The sequence below is a fragment of the Poecilia mexicana genome, unplaced genomic scaffold (genome assembly GCF_051168715.1).
Source record: "Poecilia mexicana isolate PSO_F unplaced genomic scaffold, ASM5116871v1 scaffold_4, whole genome shotgun sequence".
NCBI classification, from domain to species: domain Eukaryota; kingdom Metazoa; phylum Chordata; class Actinopteri; order Cyprinodontiformes; family Poeciliidae; genus Poecilia; species Poecilia mexicana.
In genome coordinates this window covers 17366033-17393048 of record NW_028263373.1, presented here as the reverse complement: position 1 = coordinate 17393048, position 27016 = coordinate 17366033, and the positions used below count along the sequence as shown (strand labels likewise).

Below are 27016 nucleotides of genomic sequence, written 5' to 3'. Positions count from 1 at the left end.
GCAGGTCAGGTACCACATTTATTTAAAACCACATTACATCAGAAACATAGCACTGAACAGAAATATACACATTACCATACATGAAATAGTGCAGGAGAACAATGTAAAGTATGCTGAATTTAAGAAAATCACAAATATTCAAGTAATTTTTCCAAAAAACATCATATTGAAAGTTCTAAACACAATTAAAACACTCAGGCAAGCAGAGAAAAGTCAAACTACAATAAGTGCATCTCTCAGAGAGTCAGATGAGAGGAAGTCACTGCTTTTGTACAAGGTGAGGTTTTTTCCTTATAATTTTAAGCATTTTATATATATATATATATATATATATATATATATATATATATATATATATATATATATATATATATATATATATATATATATATATATATTTATGCTATTGTATGTATTGCTGACATACTGCATTTTGTCTTACTCTAAATCCTGACACAGACCAAGTCTGATTCATGCATTAAGCTCAGAAAGAAGGACTCCTTCATTCAATATTAAATAAATGAATACTGTTATTGAGAAATAATAAAAAAAAATACTCCGTCAAACAAATAAACATCCCGATGAAACAAAACATTTAAAATACATTTAAATAAATAAATAAATAAATGAGGAGGTTATTTTGTCAATCACAGTTTTACAGACTTCTAAAAGGGGTTTTATTTTGATACACGTATTTTGACATACGATGTCAAAAAAAAGTGTTGACATGGCATGTCAACACCTACCATGACGTACCATGTCAAAATAAGCTGCTTTATGCATTTCACGGGCTTATTTGCAGCCTCTCAGCTCACTGCACTCGAAACAAACAAAGAAAAATCCACAAAATACGTAAGGTAGCTGTACAAACTACAGGTGTCGCAAAATGAATCACAATTACGAAATAAACAATGAAATACAACTGTAAATAAATCATGAAATTAATAAACACTGATTGACAAAGTAACCATACCCCTCCCCCTAAAAAGAAAGCAATATGGAGTATTTATTCAGTATTTATTAATAACAGTATTTATTGTTTTTTACTTATTTAAGTTTGAATGAAATGACTCTTCATCTCCAAAAAAAACAAGTGGAAATGATAACCCAGACTGTAAAATGGACGTGGTCCATCACTTATTTTCAGTGGTTCCGAATATTAATGCTACTGGTCTGACCTGAAATGCAAAACATGTGCACTGCTTGACTTATTCCACGGCAAAATAACAAACACACATAAAGAAATTCAGAAACTTCTTGATTCACTGAGTTGCTTCGCTGGTTGTTGTGATTATTGTCTGCCATCATATCACGTTGCCAGAGCCGTGTGTGCTGAAAGGGGGGAGTGTGTGTGTGTGTGTGGGGGGGATTTAGAGCCACAATCCTACACATTGTTTCACACACTCCTCTGCCTCCTCTCATTGCTGCCGTCGATCCCTACCCGTCTCTGTTGGCCTGACCCCGATCGCAACCTGGGGGGGATGATGTTACAGGAAGCCTGACGTTCCTGGACAGATAGCGCTTCCCCCCATGGTGACAGCTCCCTCCTCACCTCCTCTTTGAGTGCCTGGCTGGAGAAGGAGCAAGAGGAGGAGAGGATGCATGGATGGTTGGTGCAATATCTATCCAATCCGGTTTTTTGGAGAGTCTCACATGTATGTTTAAATATGACATTTTCAAAGGTTTACATTGGAGGAAAAAAAAAAAAAACTATACTGAAGTATAAATGTAAATGGTATTTCTTCATCGGGAAATTCTAGATTATTAATTAAGTTACTCAAGTCATTGAAGAACACAGCTAAAATGTGAAAATGCAATAACTAAAACACTTAAAACAGTTGGAACTGGTAAACAAGGAAGGGGTCAAAGTTGATCTTGCCAATACTTACAGTAAGGAGCATTTAACAGAGTTAAAAAATAAAAATGTCTAAAAATTCACCACTGAAGAACTGCAGCAGCACATGTTTTTTTTTTTTTTTTCATTTTCAGATTATGAAAATGCAACAACATCATTTAAAAGTTTTTACTAAAGAGGCAGAGAGACACTGGCAGAAGACCTGAACTTTAAGAGCAATATTCAGCTTGACATAGGCCTTGGCTGGTGTGACAGACCAGACCTGATCAGAGTGTGAATGTGTGTGTGGATAGTGTGAAGTGCTTTGGTTTACTCTGGACAAGATCAAACACCATACAAGTACAGGGAATTTATTTAATCATTCACCAAGTTGATAAACATAAAATCCAATATAAACACACACCAAAGGGCACTTCTTTAATGTCGTGCTAATATGAATTTTATATGCCTCATTATGGGAATAAAGAGAACGCGTCTGAGCAAGAGCGGAAACAAGATCTGATGTCTTTATGGTAGTTTTCTCTGAAAACAGGAATGAACAGTTCTTACAAATACTCATGTACTTCCACTGCCTTATCTGTTTGCATGGCAACGGGAGGGGAACCTGTCACCATTTTCAGCCAGCGTTGCCAACCTGTCTTAACTTGGATAATGATCTCGGTATGAAGAGAGGACAGAGGCTCGCCTTCCTTGTTTGCACTGCTTGAGTGTCGGGCCTGCTCGGTAACTCAAACACTTCCTCTATTTCTCCTTTGGCAAGCGAGCGAATCAGTCAGTCATAGCTAATGTGCAAACAAAAGGTGGGTTAGCAGAACCACCGTGTGTGGTTTGGTGTTCCATCCCTGCAGTGAGGCCCGAGTTGAACAAAACAAAGAGGCGACATTTAAGTTAATTAATATAAACAGGTTTGCTGAACATGAGAGCTCCAGAGGTTTCGCAGCAAAACTGGACAAAACTTTAGTTTTTTTTTTTTTTTTTTTTTCCCTGTGTGTCTGCAATGATTACAGTAAGCGATTTCCTCTTGAGGCAATAAGATGTCAGACACTTGCCAGACCTCAAAAGTGCAACACACTCACAGGAGGATGCGGTGGCTTTGAGTGACCATTAGGTGCCATTACAAGCTTCATGGTAAGAGTCAGCCGGCGGAAGAGCCCGAGGTAATCGTTTATGAAATGCAGTTAAGATGCATGGAAGCAGGGAAAGATGCTATCGCCACGGCTTAAGAGCACCAGATCCTCTCTGCTGTGACTCAAGTTCTTTATGTGAGATACGACATGAAAAGCTAATAAAGCTGATTGGGCTGGGCAGAGTATTGACTTTGCTCGTTTAATATAAACTTAACCCAGTTTGACTTCCCTATTTGCTTATTTAAGAAAAAAAAATAACAATGATAGACAGTCACTGTATTGTTCTGATAAAACTTGAGAAAAAAAAATTGTCTGGAACAACAAAAAAAAAATATTTATTTTTATGACAGCCCTACATAAACCATCAATTAAAAAAACAACAACTGATAAATAGATTAAAATTAATAACAGACATAATATTTTGGTCTAAATTAAACTAAAGAAAGAAATCCCAGATAGATGATCATTAGGACCATGTCGTACATAAAATGACTATTCTTAGAAGTCTAGTCTTTTAGCATTTTTATTAATATATTAATAATAATAATAATAATAATAATAATAATAATAATAATAATAATAATAATAATAATGCTAAAGTTATTATAATTCATAATAAAACTTTACACGAGTTATGATTTGCTTAAGTCTGAGAGAACTTGTCCTGCTAAACGGCTATTTTCTGTAACCTGACTGTTTAGACTTGACACAGTCAAACACTGAAACATGTATAACAAAAGACTGCGCATAAGCTGTCAAACAATGAAATCCAGGATTTTGTTACAGAGTAAAAACTGTGTAACTGAAGACACACATGACAAAGAAAACCGAGAAAACAGGGAAACTGGGGCATGACTCGGCAACTTTACAGTAATTACTACTTTTGTTGTGTTGGATGAATAGTAATAGTACTCAGATGAGAGCCGGAGCAGGTGGTTACAGTAAAAGTCGTTTGTGAAGAGCAGTGAAAGACACGAAAGTGTGCGGTGTGAGGCAGGAAGGAGGGGACTAAGAGAGGGAAGACTGTCAGAATGAGACTGTGCCAGGAAGTTCAAACACTGCGGTGTAAAAGAACTAAAGACCACACCTGAAGCCACGCTTTTACAGCGCAGTTAACCAGGGAGAGATGGCTATTTACTGTTTAATTCTCACCGAATGTCAGAGCTGAACGGGCATTTTGCAGGTCCCCTATGCATCATGTTTGTATGCAAAAATCTTTTGGGAAAGAGTTTTAAGTAAAACTTTGTAATGTCAAAACATTTTCAAAACTACTGTGTATTAAGCAGAGAACTCTAATCTGTATGTTTGAACAATCTTGACCACTGTGTTTTTGTTTTGTTTTTTATAAGGACTAGATTTGTCAAAGAAATGAATTGCTTGTTAATATTGGCTGAGCTTAGTTTGCCACAACAATCATTTCTAGAGTTGTATGCAAAGAGTTTGAGAACGCCAACATATTTTCCAAAAGCAAAGTTCGAAATACTTGCTACAAAATGGGCAAGAAACTCATATTTGAGAATAGGAAACTTGCCTATGTCTGTTAAATTGGCGTAAAATATAAGCTATTATTGGCTTGATTTTTTTTTTTTTTTAAGGCACTGAACCTTCAATCATGGCTTGATTTCTCCCAAACTTGCTGGCAGATTAGAACGAGTCATTAACTGGGGGTAGGCATGAAAACACATGGCTGATTAACACTGGCTGTCTGGTGTTGATTGTCCCCCATATCTTTTGCTTACCTCCGCTCCCTCCTCCTCCCGTGGAGCTGGCAGGCCGACTGCCCTGCTGTGGCTCCGACTGGGAGAACCGGGGTGCCAGAGCAAGTTCACGACTCCGGTGATCACTGTTCTGGCTAACGGGGGGATCAGGTGTCCGGGGGATCTTGGAGGAGCTCACAAACCCAAGGATGTAGCTGTCACTGATGGTCAGAGAACAAAAAGACTTTCAGAGTTTTGTGGTCATTAAAAAATTGTCCAGAAACGAAAAAACCCCAACCAAGACGGTCAGTGGTTATGGAACCAGATCCACAAGTAAAAGATTTCTGACAAACAAACGACTTTGGACATGAACCACTTTGGCCATTTTAAATGTACTCAGGGCGAGCACATAATAACTTACCAGTAAAGTTTTTGAACCTATTATTTTCAAATTAATTTAAAAGAGGGACTAAGTTATTAGCCGGATAATGCTGACATGTAGGTCACATGACAAGTGCAATGCAGTTTGACTTGCTTTGGTCACCAATGCATTCTTCCTTCATTTTGTATACAGAAAGTGAGATATAATGCAAGACAGACAGATCCTTCATCAACACAACTGTCCTGTAAATGATCTGACTGAGCAGATGTGTGATTATGGTTCTCACAAAACTCTTAAAAACTCTATCCTCTTTTCACATGTTTTGCTTTTTTGACACACTTAAACATTTCAGACAATCTAAGAAAGAAAGAAAAAAAGATTAGGCAAAAACAACGTGAGTAAATGAGAAAAAGCTGTTTAAACCAGATATGATATGAAAAAAAGTATTTTTTTTCTTTTTGGTAAATCATAAATCTGTGAATTTTACTGTTTCACTGGCCAAGCAAACCCATTATTACTAATAGATCTACAGAATCAAGTAGCAATGGGTTTAGCACAAATAGAACATTGCTGATAAGATGAGGTAGGTCAGGCTTTTAAAGACCAGTGATCAAGACCAACCCTGTGCTAAAACACAGGGTTGTGCTGGTAAATAAAAAAATAAAAACCTTTAGCTTTTTGTGCAAAGCTAAAGCTAAAGCACAAAAAGCTTTAGCTTTAGCATAAAAATTATTTACTAAATAACTCAAGAACAAAACTTGAAATACTTTGTTTTCGGGCATAAAACCTCAAAAAAATATCCAGAATGACTACTTTCGTTTGGTTCAGAGACAAACTTTCATCCTTGATGAGGATTTCATGCATCACAAGATAAAGCCAGAGTCAAATTTAAGCTCACATGGGGGGACACAAAGAAAAGAAATCAGGACCGTATCACATATCAACTTTGGGCAAGTTCTTGACCTTAATATTTAAAAGTATCACTTTCAGTCAATAGCCTCAGTTTCTGGTGATACTCCACTGATGCCTGGTGAGACTTGGGAATCTATATTTAGTGTAATGATACTCAGAATACAGGATGCTGTAGAATATTTTTTCAATGAAAAACAGGATTTAGTTCTGGTAAATCCTAGCTGCATCTGCTGCTTTCATCCAAGTAACATCACAGATTATTGCTTGAACTGGATTTCAGTAGACTCAGTTTATAAGTTTTTTTTCCCAGGTATTTATGTCACAATAAAACAAACAAAGGTATAAATAAAAACAAACATACAGTATATCTTTATTGTAGATAAGTCATAAACTCCATTTATAATTGTGTTTTGAGATGGACGTTGAAAACACTTATTCTTACTATATAAAGAAAATACTCTGCAATAGGATAAAAAAAAAATTCAATGCACTGTAATGGGTGTTTTTTTTAGTTTGCATGGATATTTATTTTGCTGCCAAGTTGTGTAGCAACATACATGAGCAAAAAAAAAAAAAAAAAGAACCTGTCACATCTCCTGATGCTGAAGCACCACTCATCCACTTCTAGTGTCAAATCTGGTTTTACCTCAAAGATACGCCACAAATCATCTTTAGGCAGGTGAAAATCCTGTGAGAAATCGAACAGGTATAAGGAATCCTTCCTGATACCCTTTGAATGAACATTGAGTGGGAATGAAATGAAATGTTATCAGAATGAATAAACAACTCCTCTGCATCCAGTTACACAGCGTTCTCCCACTTTATCGGGCTGCAGACAAATGGCTAACATCCTGTGCAGAAATCCTATACCATGTCGAATAGATGGATTTCATGCTCGTTTCTGCTCTCGATAATCACACTGTCGCCAACCACCCTGATATGATCTGCCAGTGCTGCCTATTGTGTGACATGATCGTATCTCTGAACATAGGTGGAGGTGCGATACTTGCCATCTGCACAGCAGCGACGTGGAATAGGGGCAGATGTAGCATTGATTTTCTAGCCTTCTGACCTTCAATGTGGCCAATAAAGTCGACTGCTGGAGGAAGAAATGGAAACAGTGTTTTCCCAAAGTGTCACCTAATGCCTGTCAATGCATCTAAAGGACTATTTTAACATGAAAGAACCAAATGTGTTTACTGGTGCGAAAACAACATAAAAAAAAAAAAGGTACCTGCTTATCTGGCACTTGCCAAATTGCTGTGTTGCTAAGGCTCCATTCTCCCCAACATGAATGCCTGTTTCATCTCAGCATAAAAGACTTGTCATCCAGACTAATGAAATTAGGCTGTTCTGTTTAACCTTAGCCAGGCTGTATTGTGGAGGTGTTTTACGTTCCTGGGGGGTGGGGGAGCAGGGGCTTCCTGGGACTCATTACTCTTGGCGGTATTTGGGAGTCAAGTTCCTCTGGGATTTAGAGGAGGGAAGAAGCATGGGAGGCTGGACTGAATGGGTCCCTTTGTGGCTGCAGCTTGTTTAAACGCATGTCGCAGTCTCACACACCGGCTTGGCAGTGCTGACTCACCCATCGGTGTCTGGCACTGTTGCCAAGCCTGTCTGCAGACGCACACCTTTAGAAACACATGTCACGGCATACAGGGAGCCCTGTAGACGTCTGCTCTGCTAGGTTTGCTTTACATCAAACCTAGCGCAGGGATGAAACCCATCGACTCAGAAACCCATCGACTCAGAAACCTTCAGTTTTATTTGCACGTCTGGTAAAGATCTGGAAGAAGCCTTAAAGGCACAGTTATCTTTTATTTCAGAAACGTAATCTCACTGTGAAAAGCAATGAAAATATATCTAGTGTGAAAGATTCTGATGTTAGAGGTTTTATTCTATTGTTTGCCGTTATGTGAGTGTAAATGTGCGGAAGGGAATCACTGTTTGTGAAGCGTCGCATCTCGTCATGACCGTAATATGCGTGTCTCTACCAACATGAACTCATTTTGAGCAGTGTGTTTATTCAGATGAAGGGCTCACAATTCACAGGGTGCTACTGCATCAGGACAAGATATGATGATACTTTTGTTAGGACATCACAGTCTCATTTTTTGTCTGTTTTTTAATAAAAAAATCACCTCACCCTCTAGGAATGAAAGCTAAAATCCAAAGAGATCAAATAATTATTAGTTGAATTAATCAGAAAGTCGGTTTGGTAGGAGGCAGTTGGAGCCACTCCGTGTTTGGCAAAGTGAGTGAATCTTCGTCTTCGTTGTTGGATAGATTAGCCTCAGAATAAGTAATATTTTGTTTGGGTAATGAACTGAGTAAATTCAGTAGCAGTGGTACATGTGTGTGATATATTTATCATCTCAACATTTTAATGCTCTTTATATTAAATTTTTTTGAATTGGCTAAAAAAAACTGTGGAAGCCTGGCTTAGTGTGCACACAGTGGTTGGTATTTTGGTTACTAGTACTGCATTCGTCTGAGCAACACCAGTCCTCGGCTTCCCCAAAAATCATCCGCATTATTCTCATACAGACTTTTTTGTTTTTTACACATTTTTATCAGGAATGTCAATGAATGTGCAGAGTGCTGTAGTTGTTTGTAACTTCCAGTGAGCTCACTGACAGACTTACTGTAGGCTAGCAATGATACAAAACAGAAGTGATGCAGTATTAGTCATAATGGACCACAGGAAGAGGCCTAAGTCTGCAGGCAGTGGCGCAAAAAGTGGGTATGCAGCGCATGCTACGCATAGGGGCGCTACACCAGAGGGGGCGTAAAAACCCCGTCTGGAGGGGGCGGCGAGCCGTTGATGTCTTTGCATCCACTCGAGCGCCCCTACGCTTCTTCACCTCGCGCCCATAATGGGGTAAATATAGCGAGTTTTACCTTTAAAACTGGCTACGTGCAAGATACCTTTCACGTACGGGGGGGGGGGGGGGGGGGTAGAGCGAGCGTATATTGTGTACGCATCATCCACCTGAGAAATGTAACGCGTGCTCCTTCACCTTCACGTACCTTCCTTCAGGGGGGGGTTTACTCGCCTGTCTGCAGGCGAGTAAATTTTGGGTATCATTTACCTGACGGAGTGCCCATTGTGTCCCTCCTGGGACTGTCCTTTTCTGGTTTGATCTTCATATGTCCGGTCTAACTCTGAGTCCTGGTAGAACCGTCCGCATTCTGAGTCTGAATGTTGTGACACAAGACAAAGTAAGAGATCAATAAAGCCATTATTGGAATTTGAACAAACATCTGTCTTTTTTATTTTGAGACAAAGTTTTGGTATAAACCAGTGGTCTCAAACTGCATTCCTCGAAGGCTGCAACTTTCAGATGTGTCCCTTGCCAAGTGACACTTTAAAACTGGCTCACTAGCGTAAAGAGCTCTGCTAATGAGTCAGATTGGAGCCAGGTGTGCTGTAGCAGAGAGACATCTAAAACTTGCAGGCGATCAGCCTTCGAGGACTGGAGTTTGAGACCACTGGTAAAAACAAACAAACAAACAAAAAGAAAAGACAGTCTAGGACTGAATTTTCCCAAACAGAGAAAAATCTGATGCTTGGCAGTTATTCTATCTTCCTGAAAGAAAAAGAAGTTCATAAAGCCTTTGGTGCTTGGGATGTCGATAAACGTATCCCTGAAGAAAGAGTTTCGAGGAATTTGCTGCAACTTCCTTGTCTGGAAGTGCCTCGTTTTCCCCAAAGACATCGGGCATCACTTCAAATAAATCTGATACGATAGAAGGGAAATTAGATCTTTCCTCAAAATACAGAAAGATTCAGTGACTAAAAACATGTGATGAACACATGCCACAAAATGTACAGGCAAGGATGGATTATTTTACTATTCCCTGGAGTTGGAATACTTTTATAGCTATGGAATAATTAGTGAATCAAATATGGAAAAAGAAAAAAAAAATATTACAAACCTATGCTGTGATGAAGGGAGTCGGCAGTGCTGGGTCGGCTGCCAGAACGTGTCGGAGGTCGAGAGTTGTATGGGGAGGGGATCAGACTCCCTTCCTCACTTCTCTGTCTGTTTAGGGGGTATTCCCTGTTTCTGCCCTCACCACACTGACTGCTGGGACGATTTTCACTAAAAATAATACAATCGTATATAACATTACATATTCTAGATAGTGTAAACATATGTCAACATGCATACTGACAAAGTGTAAAACTTATTTTAACCTCAACTTTGGTTATTTCTTTTATTTTTAAATTGCAAAATGACCTCTAAATGTATTCAATGTATGACAATGCAATTCAGGCTTTAGAAAACATATTTCATTTGAGCCACTATATCAGTTTCTTAGCCAATAGAAGCTTTATTACCAGTTCAGCACAACAAAAGATGCAAGACAAACTGCAAAAATGGCTCAATGATTTCATGACAAAATGACTGTGTTGGTGTGAACTAATCGACCCTCAGAAGAGAAAGACCCCAGAAGTCAGGTAACTTTAATAAAGACTTTGAATCAAAAAAGACCTGACACCATAAAAATATGTTTTATGATAAATGAACTGAACTTACCCTGCATTTCGATGAGAACTCGGGGTGACTGGCCGTTGTAAGGGCTCATCAATGTTTGGGCACGCCAAAGGGGTTGACTTCCTCTTTACTTTCATCATGTTTGTCATGATCTACGACATAAGAGCCACATGCTAAACATTTTGCCACAGTTTTATATCTTTATTAATTAGAGGACGAAGACATTGTTCTGCACTGAACCTTTAGTTATTCAGAACCCTAAGTGCCACTGTGACTCTTTGTACACATTCATGTAATAATGTCTGCTGCTGACACACGGTGATGCCTGGCTCACGGTAATGCTTGCAGGAGCGTTACTATGTAAAGTTACCACATGAAGACATTTACTTAAATTTGTATACTTGATCAACTGGAGTTCAGATCAGGGTTAGAAGTTGATGTTCTCCAGTCTTCTGATGTATTTGCAACTGCTACAGTCTGAAACAAGATTCATTCCACATTTCCAAGAAACATGACTTACAGAGGTGTTTAATAACTGAAGTTGATGCAATCTGCCCCCCAAAAAGTTATAGCTGCCACAGTTTGCCACTTTTTGAAGTGGAAACCCAACTTTAGTATCATTGCACATGTACTTTGAGATACTGATGTAAAAATCTGTGTCTCACTGCATCCAAAAAATATTTTAACTTTAAGTTAAAGAACACACATTTAAAAACGGATGTTGCAAAGGGAATATATCGGCTAAAACAACAACAACAACAAAACATTGATAAGAAAATGTCAAAACACAGCATAATTTAAATAAAGGTTATAATTATAAAGAAAAGCTCAAACTGTCAAAAGTCCCAGTAGCAGGCGATGCACCTTGAGCACCAGCAGTACAACAGTCCAAAAGTAAACGCTGTTCATTAGGTAAAGGCAGACTAGTTAAAAAAGAGAAAGAAAATAGCATAATTAACTTAAAATTATGGAGCATTATTTTCCTACCCCAAGATACTCAGTGGTGAGCAGGGTCTCCCCAGACAGCTCCCTTTGCTGGGGTTGAAGAATTTCCTCTTTATCAAGTTCTATTTCCATTAAATCCTCCTGTAAAAATGTATCCACAGCAACAAGATCTGTTTACTGCCATCTTGAAGAACAACTTTACCAAAACATTCATTCTGTCACACATCACCCGCCGCCTTAACATAGAACCACATGTTACTGATGTATAAAGATGTATTTATGAGATAAGGCTTGTATTTGTGTTTGCTCTGTCTTTCATAAGGTTTCAGATATTTATAAAATCAGAAGACAGGCATATAATGTAGTGATTTTTTTTTTGTATTCTGCCTTCTTAACCAGGTCTTGGTGGGAAAACAAACTTTTTCACTCTCAATAAGAATTTCATTTTGCTACATAAGTGTAAAAATATTAATACATCTAAATGCCTTACATCATTGTCATCCTCTTCTTCCTCATCATCTGACTCTGGTCCCTCTTCATCACCTGGGTTAAAAATAGCACAAGGACTTAAAGAAATCCTCGACTGCTAAAATACTGAAGAGTAACAAACAAACAAGAAAAAAAAAAACAATAAAATTTTGCAAACTATGTCTCAATATTGAGAGATGGTTTTCGCAGAAGGAAAAGCCCCATCCACACTGATCATAAATGGTTGACTTTGTGTAGTACTGCCCATCGGATCTAAAGTAAAAATGTATTTGAGTTAACTAACCTGAGTTGAGCTGCTTAATGATGAACTCAATCTGTCTGTTGAGGTCCGGGTTTTCCTCTCTGTTGTAACAACGAAGAATCTCCTCTACACTCTAAACATAAAGCATAGAGACAGATTCAAAGGTGAACACACGGGTAACGCTAAAAGTTATGCAAGCACTCAAAGAGAGTGAGTATGAACTAAGTGGTGATGTTGTTACATTTGCAGCATTTCTTAGCTGTATAATAAGTGTACTTTTTCAAAAATGAATCAGGGATTGTTATTAGGCACCATCATTTACATTGTAAATCTATTTTCATCTCCATACTTTCAAAAACACAAGGTCTATGTGCTGACATTAGGAAGGAAAATGGCCGTGCAAAGTCTTTTCTCCAAACAGACGATGGTATTTCTGCTATCTCACCATCTCTTTGGCTTCCTGTCGCACGGAGGGAATACACAGGATACTGTACAGAGCTCCATTCACGTATGGCCGAATCTGAGGAAGGCGCACCGACACCAACAAACACAAACACAAACTCTGTCTTAGAGATATCCAGAAAATTTGATTTGGGATCTAATTTAAATATGGCTTAAGCTTTTTGTGTGGAGTAAAATATGCAATGAGAGGGAAACAGGAAACATTAACATCATAACTTCATTAGACTTTATTTAGGCCTGATAGCAAATCTACAGTGGCACGGATTACTTCGTTCATTTATATGGAAGCTATATTGCAGCAGAAAATAACTTGTATGTGTTATATATAAAAGTGGTCCGTGAGTTTTTTATTGCTCGGTCTGTGTTCATGTGGTGACAGATGTGTAAATTACCTCATGGTTCTCATGTCCGAGGAGGTCAGTCAGAACTTTGAGCACATGCTTGGCGTTCTCCGCGCACTTCCTTTTTCCTACAAGTGGACAGTTATTCAAAACAAGACGCTCAGAATCTGTTGAACGCTACATCACAGCAGTTTTTTTGTCTGTGTCAAACAATGACTCCATTCCATCCAGTTCCATCAAGATGAATTACTTTGGTATTTCTAAATGTCGGATGCAGGGATACTCAACCTTTTGGTAAGTATATTCCTCCGAATCTTTAAAGGTGATCAACTCTGTGTATTATTATTTTTATTTTTTCCGGCTAAAGCGACCTCCATTTGACAGTGGTCAAACAGGAAGGCAGGTCGTGGGAGAGGGAGGAAAACATGCGGCAAAAGTCAGTGGAACATGATTCGAACCTGTGACGGCCACGTCAGGACAAAGGCCTCCGTATACAGGTCACACGCCTTTAACATCAGGTCACTTTTACTGTTTGTGTATTTAATTTACTGTGTAAAACTCCAGAGGTTAATTTAAGATTAACATCTAAACTGTACCAGCGAGACTAAAACCAATGGTTGATTCCTACAGTACAACTACAAACAGCTGGCTAAAACGACATAATGCAGAAGTGATGAAGCAACGTAACGTTTAGACGCTCTAGCGTTCTCTTAATGAACCTACGTTTAGTTTTGTAACATCTGAAATGCAATAACTATCTTCATCCACATTATGTTTTTCATTCTCTTACCTTTGGTTCGCAGACACAAGTTCATAAGCAGAGCTGCAGAATACTCCAGGGTGTAGTCACTGAGGCAGTCCGAGTCCTGCAGCTCATCCACAAGCCAGCCAATAAGATCATCTTCGATCATGGCTGTCTGCTGGCTTCTCCTAACAAGGGCACCACAATTATACATTCTCATCAGCAAAGCCTAAATTCTAATAAACAGGACATTCATGTAAAAAAAAAAAAAAAAGAAAAAAAAAAGAGTTCCTGGATTCTGCTTTAAATACCATCTTCATTATTTAGGGTAAGAGTGTTCTGAGTCTTATCTGCATTCATGATTTGATTCAAATTTACCTCAGAGTAACAATAACATAGCTGATACCACAGTCCTGACCGCTTTAAACCGAAATACGTTTCCGTCTCTTCATGAGTCATTCATGATTTTAACTTTATGCAGTAGAGATATAAAACCTGAGTGTTTACGTCAGCCAGCTTAGCAGATCAATTTATACTCTGAAAGCATTCATGTTGTCATCCATCCGTCACCGACTGGCTTTATAGTTGTTCAATTTCTCTCCTTTATTTAATAAAATTGAGGCAATGTAACTATATGAGTGGAGACACTGAATGATCCTCCAGTTTGAGGCTAATCTGAAAAACGCATTGACCGAATGCATCTCAGCAGAATCTGAGATGAATAACATATTGAGCAAGGTGCACAATTTTGCTTATATCTGCAGCATAGAAAGCATTTAAAAAGCCTGCATGAGGATTGTGATGCTCATTGTCTTGTGCATCATTTCAGGTGATGCAGATCATGAATCTAGATTGAGCGGTATGATGGAAATTTAAATCTATAATAGAGGGTTGTAGTCACATGTTTATTGTGAAACAACCTTCATTATGCTGTAACCATGAGAAAAAACTGCTCATTTTTACCTAAGACTGAGCTTCTGAAGGGCAACCAGAACATTTTCCCGAGTCATCGAGTCCTTCTCCTCCCTCCTTAGTGTTTCTGTCAGAAGCTTCACAAGAATTGGAATTTGGGAGAGGTAAATCCGGCCTGTAATCATGAATAGAGCAGGCGGTAAAAAAAGTAAATGTAATCTTGAACATTTTCAAGTTTCTCCACAAAATATGAAATTACATTCAGTTTAACTAAATTACGACTATCAGCAATAATTCAGAAAACAAAATACTTGTTAAACTTAAGCAAGTAAGTCTTTACTCCTACGAAAACAACACAAACTCCAAATAAACAGTGTTTATAATGCCATACTTGGCATTAGTATGATTTGGTATGACTTGGTTGATTTGGCTGGATCATATGCTAATCGTTAAAAGTTTCCCTGTAACAGAGACAGAAAACTTTACTCCAGCCTCTTTGTAAACTGCTTTTCTTTATCATTTGCATTCTGCTACAGAGCATCATTAGTGGTTTCAGTCCTGAGGTCTTCGATCAATCTACATTTCCACAAGAAAGTTTAACGAGGCTATGACTCATATTACCAAGAAATAAAGATGCAAAACCAAAGGCTATTAGGAACATACCCTCTGCAAGGGAAGCAAATGCATTGATGAGGCGGGCAGTGTATTGACGGACAACCTCGTTTGCTGATTTCATCAAATGAAGCACAGCTTTCTAAGACAGAGGAAAAACACAGAGTCATTTCTTTGCATGTAGATTAAAACAAACTTCCGAGCAACCACTACAACCCCTGGCAAAAAGTATGGAATCACCAGTCTTGGATGAGCAGTCATTCAGACATTTCATGCTGTAAAACAAACTCGGATCAAAAACATGATACAATATTAAGGTCATTCCAAAGTGCAACTTGTTGGCTTTCAGGAACACTCAAAGAAATGAAGAGAAAACATTGTGGAAGTCAGTGAATGATACTTTTATTGACCAAACACAGGGAAATAAATATGGAATCACTCAATTCTGAGGAAAAAAGTATGGAATCACTCAAATTGGAGGTAGAAAAAAGGACACACCCAGTCTATTTCCTTTCCCTAAATGGACACCTGCCCCAGATTAGATGTGCCCGTTAGTGTGCAGTTCAAAACACCTGCAGTCATGACACCTTGGAGGGCTGCTGGACGAAGTGGAGTGGCGAGAACCATGACTCCAACAAGAGAAATGTCCCTTGAAACAAAAGAGAGGATTGTGAAACTTCTTGAAGAAGGTAACCCTTCACGCATGGTTGCTAAAGATGTGGGCTGTTCACAGTCAGCTGTATCCAAGATATGGTCCAAACACAAACAGCATGGAATGGTTGTTAAAGCCAAGCGTACTGGTAGACCAAGAAAGACATTAAAGCGTCAAGACAAACAACTAAAGGTCATTTGTCTTGAAAACCAAAAAAGTACAACTAAACAAATGAAGCATAAATGGGAGGAAGCTGGAGTCAATGTATGTGACCGAACCGTAAGAAATCGCCTAAAGGAGGTGGGATTTCAATACAGGAAAGCTAAACGAAAACCAGCATTGACACCTAACCATAAAAGAACAAGATTCCGATGGGCTAAGGAGAGGCAATCATGGACTGTGGATGACTGGATGAAAGTTGTCTTCAGTGATGAGTCAAGAATCTGCATTGGACAAGGTGATGATGCTGGAACTTTTGTTTGGTGCCGTTCCAGTGAGATTTATGAAGAGACCTGCCTGAAGAAAACAACCAAATTTCCACAGTCCTTGATGATATGGGGCTGCATGTCAGGCAAAGGCACTGGGGAGATGACTGTGGTTAATTCTTCTATCAATGCACAAGTTTACATTGACATTTTGGACAGTTTTCTCATCCCTTCAATTGAACAGATGTTTGGTGATGATGAAATGATTTTCCAAGATGACAATGCATCGTGCCATAGGGCAAAAACAGTGAAGGCATTCCTTGAAGAAAGACACATTCAGTCGATGTCATGGCCTGCAAATAGTCCAGATCTCAACCCAATAGAAAACCTGTGGTGGAGATTGAAAAAAATGTTCCACAAGAAGGCTCCAACCTGCAAAGCTGATCTGGCAACTGCTATCAAAGAGAGTAGGCACCAAATACTGTTTGTCCCTCATCAAGTCCATGCCTCAGAGACTAAAAGCTGTTATAAAAGCCAAAGATGGTGCAACTAAATACTAGTGATGTATTTTGAATGGTCTTTTGTTTATGTGTTTTTCATGATTCCATACTTTTTTCCTCAGAATTGAGTGATTCCATATTTATTTCTGTGTTTGGTCAATAAAAGTATCATTCACTGACTTCCACAATGTTTTCTCTTCATTTCTTTGAGTGTTCCTGAAAGCCAACAAGTTGCACTTTGGAATGACCTTAATATTGTGTCATGTTTTTGATCCGAGTTTGTTTTACAGCATGAAATGTCTGAATGAGTGCTCATCCAACACTGGTGATTCCATACTTTTTGCCAGGGGTTGTATCGTTGATAATTTTTTAGTTTCTTTTCCTCTAAAGTCAACATCATCTAAATAATCTGCAAGAGTCTTAAAACATTTGCATTCATCTCAAGGTTCAAGTGGACGGTAAAAGTTTGCATGCATGCATTGTTACTTGATCACCCTCTGGCAGTATTGCATTTGTGTTTTCAGTTTGCATTTTTACTACTAATTTAAATGTAATATAAACAAATTCCATTTTCATGCAGGGGTGGGCAACACGATGATCTTAAATCAAGAAGAATTAAAAAGAAATTAGTGACAAGCTCCCAAAATAGATCAGGTTGTCTGTAAGTCACATTCTTTATACACCGAGTTGCATGCTATTTAAAAATAAAATAGTAATTGAGTTTAATAATTACCAGCATTAGTACAGTTATAGTGGAAAATAATATAAGCATTAAAACTTTTTGATCGTCCATCAAACGCATCATCTCAGATGCGACGCAGGAGACGGGAGCAGAGGCCAAAAAAAAAAAAAAAGGCAGCAAAACTTAAATCAGCACAGAGCATCAAGTGATTCATGACGCTGAACTGGACTTTAGAATTGCACAGGACAGGCTTTTTAAAGAGGTTTGGTCCTCCTTATGTACAGAGTGAAATTACAGGGCAGATGGTATATTCCTTTATTAGTGTTAGCATGTCAAACGTTCACCATAAAAGCCCGATTCAGGTATTAAACGCTCAGAACTTCAGAGAGCATGAAGTTAACTAAAGCAAATAAGACTTGTTATAATCGTAAACATTTGCTTTAGGATTTCTATCCAATTCAAGCATTTCCACAGAAACCGCTGGCCCACCTTATTGGTGCTGTAGCGTTGCAGCAGGTCGTTACTGATGTAGGCTTGAAGCACCGTGTCCCTCTGTTCACCAGGGAGTGAGCGAGTTATTCTCTACACAAACAGAATTCAACGATTAAAAAGTCCTCATCCATCTTGTAAATAAGATAAATATCATGCTACGTTTAATTCAGTTACTACTTAAGCTCTCATGGTACTCTTTGTTATGCTCAAAAATTACAATGTGTAATAAGATGATAGTAAACATCCCTTTAAGAAGAAGAGCTGTTACTACTTCTACCAAGGGGACAGTTTCAATGTGTGCGGATGATCAGCAATTAATTAAAAAAGGCTAGACTAAGCTGAAGGCTGAAATAGTTCCGTTCCTGCTGACAAATGTAATGTAAGAAATGTAATAGTATGCAATCATTTGACAGATACAGTGAAACAGAAACATGGACTCAAGCTTCTGAGAACTGAAAAAAGGAAATGAAAATTAATCTGCAACGTAACGATATAAGAATCTCCTAAAACCCTTCCTACCCAGCGCAGAGCCTGCAGCAGGAGACACTTCAGTCTGTCTGAGCCGACAACCAAGTCGTTCTTCAGTTTGTCATAGTCCAGAGAAGGCAGCATTGGCACCTCCTTAGGCCTCCTGTGTGTCAATGATTCACTTTTACATTTTAGGATCTGAGCAAATAAACTGCACAAAAAATATACAATTAAACACTTACTGTAGTGCAATAGATGCACGTAGCATGGACGAGGCCTAAAACAGGAAGTACATGGAAAAGATGTATATTTTAGAACATTTTAGAACATTTATTGTTTCAGCCTAATAATCATAATTTTAGTTTAGTTTACGCAAAGCAGAACATAAAACATGCAAGTGTTCAAATTATTCCTGTAATCTTCATTTCATGTAGTTTCCACCAGCTAAGTTGTTAGTATAATATAATACATGCATTCATCATGCCTTATCTGAACATGCTGGACGCTGATATACACAGTGAAGGGGCTTGTGGGTAATATTGTCCATGCAGTATGCAACATTCAGGCAAAGAACCGTCACCAAACAGGTGGGGTAGTGTCCTCACTGCTGTTACATCTCAGCTCAAATATATAATGTATAATGAATAAACTTTTGACAAAAAGCAACATAATATGGCCCAAGACAAGGAAACAATCTGAATGTGTCTGTGGAAACAGCGTGAAATTTATATTTAACCTGAGGGAAATTAGAACACTGAAATAACTTTTTTTTCCTGCTTTTTTTTGATAGCCTCCAAAAGAAAAGAGATTTAGCGACACATAAAAGGAATACTCAGGAAATACTGAAAATGCTCTTCCCGGAAGTAAATAAAAGTTTCCGCAAACTAAAATATTCACAGATGAATAACAATTATTTATATTTCAAATGTACGTGATTAAAATTGATGTAACAAAACAAAAAAGAAAAACTGAAAACCAGGTGAAAGAAAAAGAGACAACTAAAAATGATCATCCTTGCCCATATTGCCTGAAGAGTTCACCGTTGTGTACAATCACTTCAAATGATCCAATTCAACGACCGTTTAAAAACACATGAATTACCATTCTGGCTATTCAGTTGAAAATGATGAATGTCAAACCTCAGACTCTGTCATTAATACTGAAACATCCCATTTATTACCAGTAATTAAAGCCATCTGCAGTGTTTTACAGCCTAACTGTGGGAAAAATGGTCTTTGTGTTGGCTACTCTCATTAAAGGTTTTATTTAACATGTTAAAAAAAAAATTACCAAAGAATGTAACGGGATAAAACTGAAACTGCTTTTAAAAGAGACACAAGCAAGAGGTGAAAGAATAAGACACAATATTGAGGTAGAGTCTGAAAGACACTATGGCCTCATAACCGGTCTAACAAAAGGATCCTTAAGCAGACAGATAGAGACACATCTTTTTAAACTAGGGCAATCTAATAGAAAGAAGAAAAAAATATGGAAAACTGAGCATAGGGTCAGGCAAAGAAATGAATTCATGTTGACAGAGAGCAGTTACATTTTATGATGTGAGGGGAGACGATACAGAGTGGAACAAGCAAGATGGACGGTAGGGACAGAAGGGATGACGGAAGAAAAAGATGTAAACATGAAACTTACATAGCCATCATCATAGGGACTCATAGAGTAATATCCCTTTGTGGACAAAAGCATCACACACAAAGAAAACACACACAGTAAAAAAAAAGGCTCGTTCAGATCAAACCATACAAACACAAGATTTCACAGGAGGAATACAACAGCACGTCAAAAACCACTGACTGCAAGCACCACTATGAGGATAGAAACTCTTCTGTAAAGGCTTAAGTGGAGACAGCAGGTTAAGACCTTGTCCACATGTAACCAGGTCTTTTTAAAACAATGCAGTGTAAATTTGGAATCATGTTAATGCTAGTATGTGGACGTAGAGCAGTGTTATGCCCCGTGTATTGGCAAGGATAGCTAACCGCTGAACTCCAATCGCTCTTTCTCCTTTGCAACTCAACGTTTTGGAGCACTCCGATTGCGAAAACAAAATAGCAAAAAGCGTCTGAACCAACGTAAAAATCAGCATCTCTGATAGCAGTCATCTTTCTTCCACTGCATAGTAAAACAGTTTTAATGGTCACATAGGTGACATCAGTCCTGCATCACTTGTTGTACTAGACTGTAATGCACTGATCTCTGAACTGTCATTAGTTTTTTGTTTTTATAATCTGAGTAACTACAGATTGTAAATTGGCACCAACACTACTTTAGATTAAGCCTGATTTGAAGTCTTGCTGTGAGTTACAATGAAAGGCAAACACAGTTCCTCCCTTTTTGCTCTCGCTTGTGTATTTTTAATATGTAATTTTCCAAGAAATTTTTTTGTATGAACAAAGCAAAACTAGGATCTTGGTTCTTACTTGCCGGATACATCCTGATTTATCGCTGACGGTGGAGTGTGCAAACAGAGACACCCACCATATCAGTTAATAATCCTTATGTGTTTTTCAAACAATGAGTCAGTCCGTCCAGCCCTGTCTGACGTGACTACTGACAGCCCTCGCCCATGTGACTTTTATGACGCGCTTCGTAAAGCCTTGTTCCAATCTTTGATGAAAGAGGTGGAATAGAGAGAAACGGATGTGAGAAATAGCTGTGGTTGTGTGTGGTTCTTACAGTGCCGGGCCTTGTGAAGTCCGTGCTCTGAACAGCACTTTGCCTCATCTGGCTGCTGAATAGGCGAACGCACACACTCTGCAGATACTCAGGGGAAATCTGCAAAAAAAAAAAAAAAAAAATACACAAGATCCTTTTTACGTTAAAATCTGCTCACTGGAATGTGTGTTTTTGTTAAAAAATTTGGATTAAAAATAAATACTATTAAACACAAATGATTTGTTTCTGTACTGGTCTTTACTTTGCAACTGCAAACCCCCCCCCAAAAAACAAAAAAAAAAACAAAGCATCATGTGTAGTCTTTTGTTTGTATATGCGGCATGTACACTGAATAAAAATATAAACACCCCATGTCAAATATAAGAGTTTTATGAAGGGTTACGCAATATATAGAGAAATTCAAAATATATTTTCAATAATTCATTATTGATCTTCATATCGGCAGTGATAACATCGTGGTATGGCCATTTGCAGCGGATTGACAGTCCTTTGAACATGATATGGGTCAGGTTGAGGAATTTGATTTTGACCAAATTGGCTTCTCGTAGGCAGTTACGGACAGTCTGAGGTGTGATGCGTCCGTTGTGCAGACCAGACCAATAGTCTCATCAGCTGTGTGTGTTGCTGGTCTTATCCAATCCCACAGACGGACGAGCCGGATGTGGCGAGCTTGTGCTGGAGTGGTCACACGCGGCTCACGAGGATGAGGTCGATTTGCAGTAGTGCCAGTCTGTTGGAAACAAACTCTTAAACGGCCTGTGGTCCGATAATGGGCATTGAGCTGTGCAGCTAATGCTCTGGTGGACATCCCTGCATCCAACATGCCGATGACACGCTCCCGCATAACTTGCGACAGCTGAGGCATTAAGACTTGTGACTAAATTTGACATTTTGGGGAGGTCTTTGATTGTCCCCAGTCCAAGGATTGTGCTCGTTTTGTCTGATCACCCAGTGGACATGTCCCACCCATGCACTGAGTAAAAAAAAAACTCACTGAGTAGTGCTCACTGACAGCAAGTTGGATTAAAAATTATACACAAATCAAGAGAAATATTACTTTTGTGCAGTAAAATGTCAGCAAATGCTCATTTACAGTTGTTAACTCCACATGGCAACAATATTTGACATGGGGCGTTTATGTTTTTGTTGAGTACATTTTTAAACATGCAATCAGCCCAGCCTACCATTTTTCCACTGACAGTGGCCTCCAAAGAGTCGACCAGCTCAGCAGTGATCCCAATAAGATTATGGTAGTCAGCTTTGACCTTGTTACACTTCCGTACGTAGCTGGAGATGCGTCGCTCCGACTCAGCCAGCTGAAGTTGCAACTGCTGCATGGCTTCTGTGCGGTCACACAAACACAGTCAGACTGAGGTTTATGTGCCCAAGGGGCAAATAAAACAATGTGCCAATGCCTCTGAAATCTATTATTATAAATTGGAATATAAAAAACACCCGATTGATCATTTTTAAATCAAACAACTGTTTGCACTAAATATTTCACAATTAAATATTGTACTTAAGTCAGTATTGACCTATTCAAATCTTTCATTACAACCATTTAAAATGGTTGCAAACAAATACAACAAATATTAGTACAAGCCTCAGAGGGTTTATCCACCTTTGTTGCTTTTGAATCCTAGACTGGGAGGATAAAATACTAACTCTAATCCAATAGATGCCTATGTGGTTATTATTACTGAAACACAAAACAAAACCGTAAATGGGATTTTTTTGTTGTAAATTTTGAAACACAGCTTTAGACCTTCTATAATCTCCCTCAATGCAAGTAGGTATTTTCATGAAAGAAACGCTTTCCTTGTGTTAAGCGTCATTAAACATGGAAATTTAGACAATCTGAAAATCTATTCAAAACTGTATTATCTGCAAACCAGTTATATACAGTCAACAGTGGACATATTTTCACAAACAGAAAGACATATGAAATAATATTGAAATTTTAATATATTTGACACAAATATTTACCTTTCGTAGTTCTTCCACCCTCCTTCTGCATAATGTTTAGTAAAGAATACACATGGATTCTAGTAAAGAAGCTAAGCAGCATTTATTTCTTCATTTTCTTATTTGAGTGGTTAATCTGGAAGTAAATGCATACAATCAGTTTAAACGTATATACGTCTTGCATAAGCAGTAGATAAAACAAAGTCAAAAAAGCTCAATACATTCTGTTTGAGTAAGAAAATTCATAGATGTTTGTACAGTAATAGTTTGTATATCTTGCGTTGGGAAGAGACGAAAGATAGAGTCAATATTAGCTTACATTACCTATGAATCAGTCGCGGATAACAAACGCCCTTTTGTCGTCAAACTGGTCTAATCTAGCGTTTCTATAACACATTTTAAAACTACTACCTGCATTTAAAGTTCTTTTCTCTTGTAAAGCATGTTTGGTATTGGGAAAAGCTTCACATTTTTTGTCAGAACTATTTTGATGATATGAGACCTAAATAAAATATGGTAAACTAATTACAAATTCAAGAATAAAACATGAACCATGGTGCAAGGTCTGTAGTTGGGAACGTTCATTGTTAATTGCTATTTCTTCTTAGGCAAATGTCCTCCAAAACAAGATTTCTTCAAAATAAATGTGGATTTTTTGCTAATTAAAATTTATAGTATTTTTAGGAAAATCTTAGCTATACTTTTAAATGTTACTATAAAAGAGCTACGTAACATATATTTATCAATTTATTTCGGAAGAGCTTAAGCATTATCCAGGTTTACTAAATGTCACAATTTTTACTTCTCTTCCTTGTCCCCGTTAATTATTAATTATCATGATTTATTAACCTACATAGTGCCTCGAGTCTCAAATAATGTAGAAAATAAAAAAAAAATATTTGTTTAAGTCTGAGGACATACAATACCATCTACAAGCCACAAATAAGTATCTTGGCTACAGTTATATATTTGCTGTGAAATGTGTGAATATTTAACTAACAAACTACACTCTGTAATAATCATTTTTATGAATACATTGACAGAAGTAATTTGCAGAACTATTTGCATTCTGACACATTTTGTAAGCAAAGATGTCTTTTTATTATGACTATTAGCTATAAGCTGCCCACAATTTTAAAACCCTTTACTCTGAATGCAGGGCTTTGAGATCACTGATGAAAACAACACTAAACTAACCACACCAAACCAAAGGTCTGCGTGCAGTCAGAGGAATTTTCTCAGAGCCAGTAGATGAGGCACAGAAAAAGGATACATATAAAGTCAACAGCCTTGGAATCTTAGACGATTTTAGAGTCACTGATAAGAACTTCTCCAACTTGTCCTTCAACTGTGGCATCCAGGAATCCTAGTTAAAAATTTAAGACATATTAGATAATTATTAGAAAGAATGTGCAAAAGAAAAAAAAACATGAAAAGAAATGCCTTTTAGAGCAGTTTGAGCACCTGAAAGAGATCTTTAAAGGAAGGGTGAATGGTTGGATTGGGAACAAAAGGCAAAGCGTAATAAGGCAAAAACTCAGTAGTCTGGCTCAGAGCTGATCCACGAGTTTCAAGGTACTGCTTGAAAAGGAAAATCCTCTCCTCAAATTCAGCTCGGTCCTGCAGAGAGATGACAGTTGGTCAGTTTCGTTATTTATTTGAAACTAATAGCTGAATGTCACAGAAGCTGATTATATCATTAAAAAAAGTGTTCCTTTTGGCTAAATGACTCTCGACAGTATGCTGAATAAAGGAATTAAAATAATGTAAGCAGCTCTAACTATAGCTCATAATTTTCTAAATATCAATATACGATTTAATTAGAGTTTAGCTAATTTGAGTCATAATGGCTAATAGAGTGAAAGATGTGCTGCAAGTTAGGAAAACACTGCATGACCAATGTGCTTGGCTTAAAAAGAGAATGTGGCACCACCTAGTGAACACTTTCAACAACTGCACATTATGCATAATTACACCATTACTTCTCTCAAAAAATAAATAAACTATAAATCTACATACTTGTCTACTCGGGTGTGTCCTCAGTGGGTAGACAGTGAAGTGGATACGAAGGTAGAACTCAAGGTTCTGTGCTTCATCATCTGAGTCTTTTACTGCTGAGGGAATGTTTTCTGCCCAGAGATCAAAGAACACTTTATGGTCGCCGTCATCAAAGGAGCTCAGAAGATCTTCCTGAAAAAGTCAGTTTTAAACAAATACAAGTACATTTGAATAAGTAAGAACTTAGATGGGGAAAATTGGCTTTGTGCATATGTAATTGCATATCGCACCATTAAAATAGAATAGAAATATATTGGAAAATTTGGAAATATTGTCTCCAGTGTACCAGCAACAAGTTAAATGAAAATAGAAGCATGCATTATCAAGCGAAGGCAAGACAAATCTAAAAACAGGACAATAAGAAAGAGAGACTGTACAATAAGGGCAAATTTCCAACATAAAAAAGTAATTCTGCACAGTTATTAAAAAATAGAATAATCAGATCAAAACAAATGTGCTACAAAGTACGGGCATTTAAAACGTTCAAAATGTGCATGTGTATTTTTACATAAAACACCAGTTTCTGCTAGCACTAATCCACAAAGACCACTTGAATCTGTGCCCTGCTTCTTACTAATCTTCCTATTTGATAACAGTCTGTACCACCACATATGATAAATTACAATAACGGAACAAAAGCTTCCTCGACTGTTTCATTACTGGATCATGTACCTGGATGACACGGGTCTTTGAGTCTCTGAGAGCGCTTCCACGAGGCTTCGACACAAGCTTCCCTTTGGTTTTGCACTCCTTGTCAAAAGTTTGAACGGTCTCCTCAAATTCTTCAAAGTTAAGGTACTACCAAAGAAAAATAAAAATAAAGTTCAAATAAACTCACATGTGGGACATACAATACAAAATGTGTCTGCAAATTTTATGACTTGCCAATAGTTAGCAGAGAAATTCTAAATTACGTTTCACACCTATTCAAATGCAAAAATACTTCATTAATGCCAATAAAGTGCATAAAATGTGTGCTGCAAAAATGTGGTACCTCTTTGATCATCCCAAGAAGATCAGCTTCAGTTGCCAAGATGTCCCCCATCTTGGCTCGCTCCCTAGAACTCATGCGAGTACCAGAAATGTTCAAACCCCAAAGAGACAGGAAAGATTTCTGCGTTCATAAATCGTGTCTGGAAATCAAAGTAGCATTGTTGCAGGCTGCAAAGACAGAACAATTCATTACCATTATAGCAAGTCAAAACAAAACAGCACACATACAAAGACTAAATCGTTACTATACACCAAATAAGAAATGGTACAATCAATCATAAACCGATTTCTTAAGTTAAGTACTTGGGTTTTGTATCCTTATTGTCATTAAATTGTTCTCGATTTTAAACAAAGCTGCAACTACGCCAGACAATTCTCGCAATATCTCAACTCACTGTTATCCCTCTGATGAAGCTAAACATCTTTAAACGTCAACTTTAACTTAATGTACAAGCTAGCTAATCAATAACGTTACTTGAGGATATTATCGTTATTCTTACCTCATTCGCCCATCGCTTATTGGAATTAATCAGATAAGAAATCCTTATTCTATGCATCAATCCGTAATTAAATCGTGTTAAACACATTTTCGACAGGGCTTTGTTCGCCCCTTTTTCCCCTTAAATTTCAGTCAGCTAACGATTAGCTAGCAACTGTATACAGAAAGGACGCTAAAACTACTTAGCAACCAGATGAAGCCGGAAAGTGGAGATAAATGTCGTACACACCGTTTGAACACGCTTATGTTTTATCCCCCCAAAAATAATAAAATTATTATTTGAAAAAGAAATAAAACCACACCTAAGTTCTGTTAAGTGTTTTTTTTCTATTTATTCACATTAGAACGTGGGATACACTTGTAACATAA

The 27016-nt window shown here is 37.8% G+C and overlaps 1 protein-coding gene across 4 annotated transcripts; it reads right to left on the bottom strand.

Annotated features, from left to right (window-relative positions):
- On the bottom strand, positions 1-26894 carry armc9 (armadillo repeat containing 9). 4 transcript variants are annotated; one of them, XM_088005030.1, is made up of 26 exons: positions 26649-26893; positions 26150-26316; positions 25828-25953; positions 25117-25287; positions 24562-24717; positions 24371-24463; positions 23119-23143; positions 22317-22474; positions 21133-21231; positions 20089-20124; positions 18681-18715; positions 18490-18601; positions 17968-18060; positions 15271-15361; positions 14659-14782; positions 13744-13883; positions 13005-13081; positions 12596-12670; positions 12193-12283; positions 11911-11963; positions 11463-11561; positions 10518-10627; positions 9913-10079; positions 9066-9171; positions 4722-4900; positions 1-1567 (listed from the first exon to the last, which is right to left on the bottom strand). In XM_088005030.1, the coding sequence occupies exons 2-26, from the start codon at positions 26222-26224 to the stop codon at positions 1488-1490; spliced, it is 2571 nt and encodes an 856-aa protein (XP_087861156.1). In that variant the 5' UTR covers positions 26225-26316; positions 26649-26893; the 3' UTR covers positions 1-1487. The 4 variants fall into 4 exon arrangements, with proteins under 4 accessions (XP_087861156.1, XP_087861158.1, XP_087861155.1 ...); XM_088005032.1 differs by having other exon boundaries at positions 1-1571; positions 26649-26891; XM_088005029.1 differs by lacking the exon at positions 1-1567 and having other exon boundaries at positions 4310-4900; positions 26649-26894.
- Positions 26895-27016: the final 122 nt, after the last annotated feature.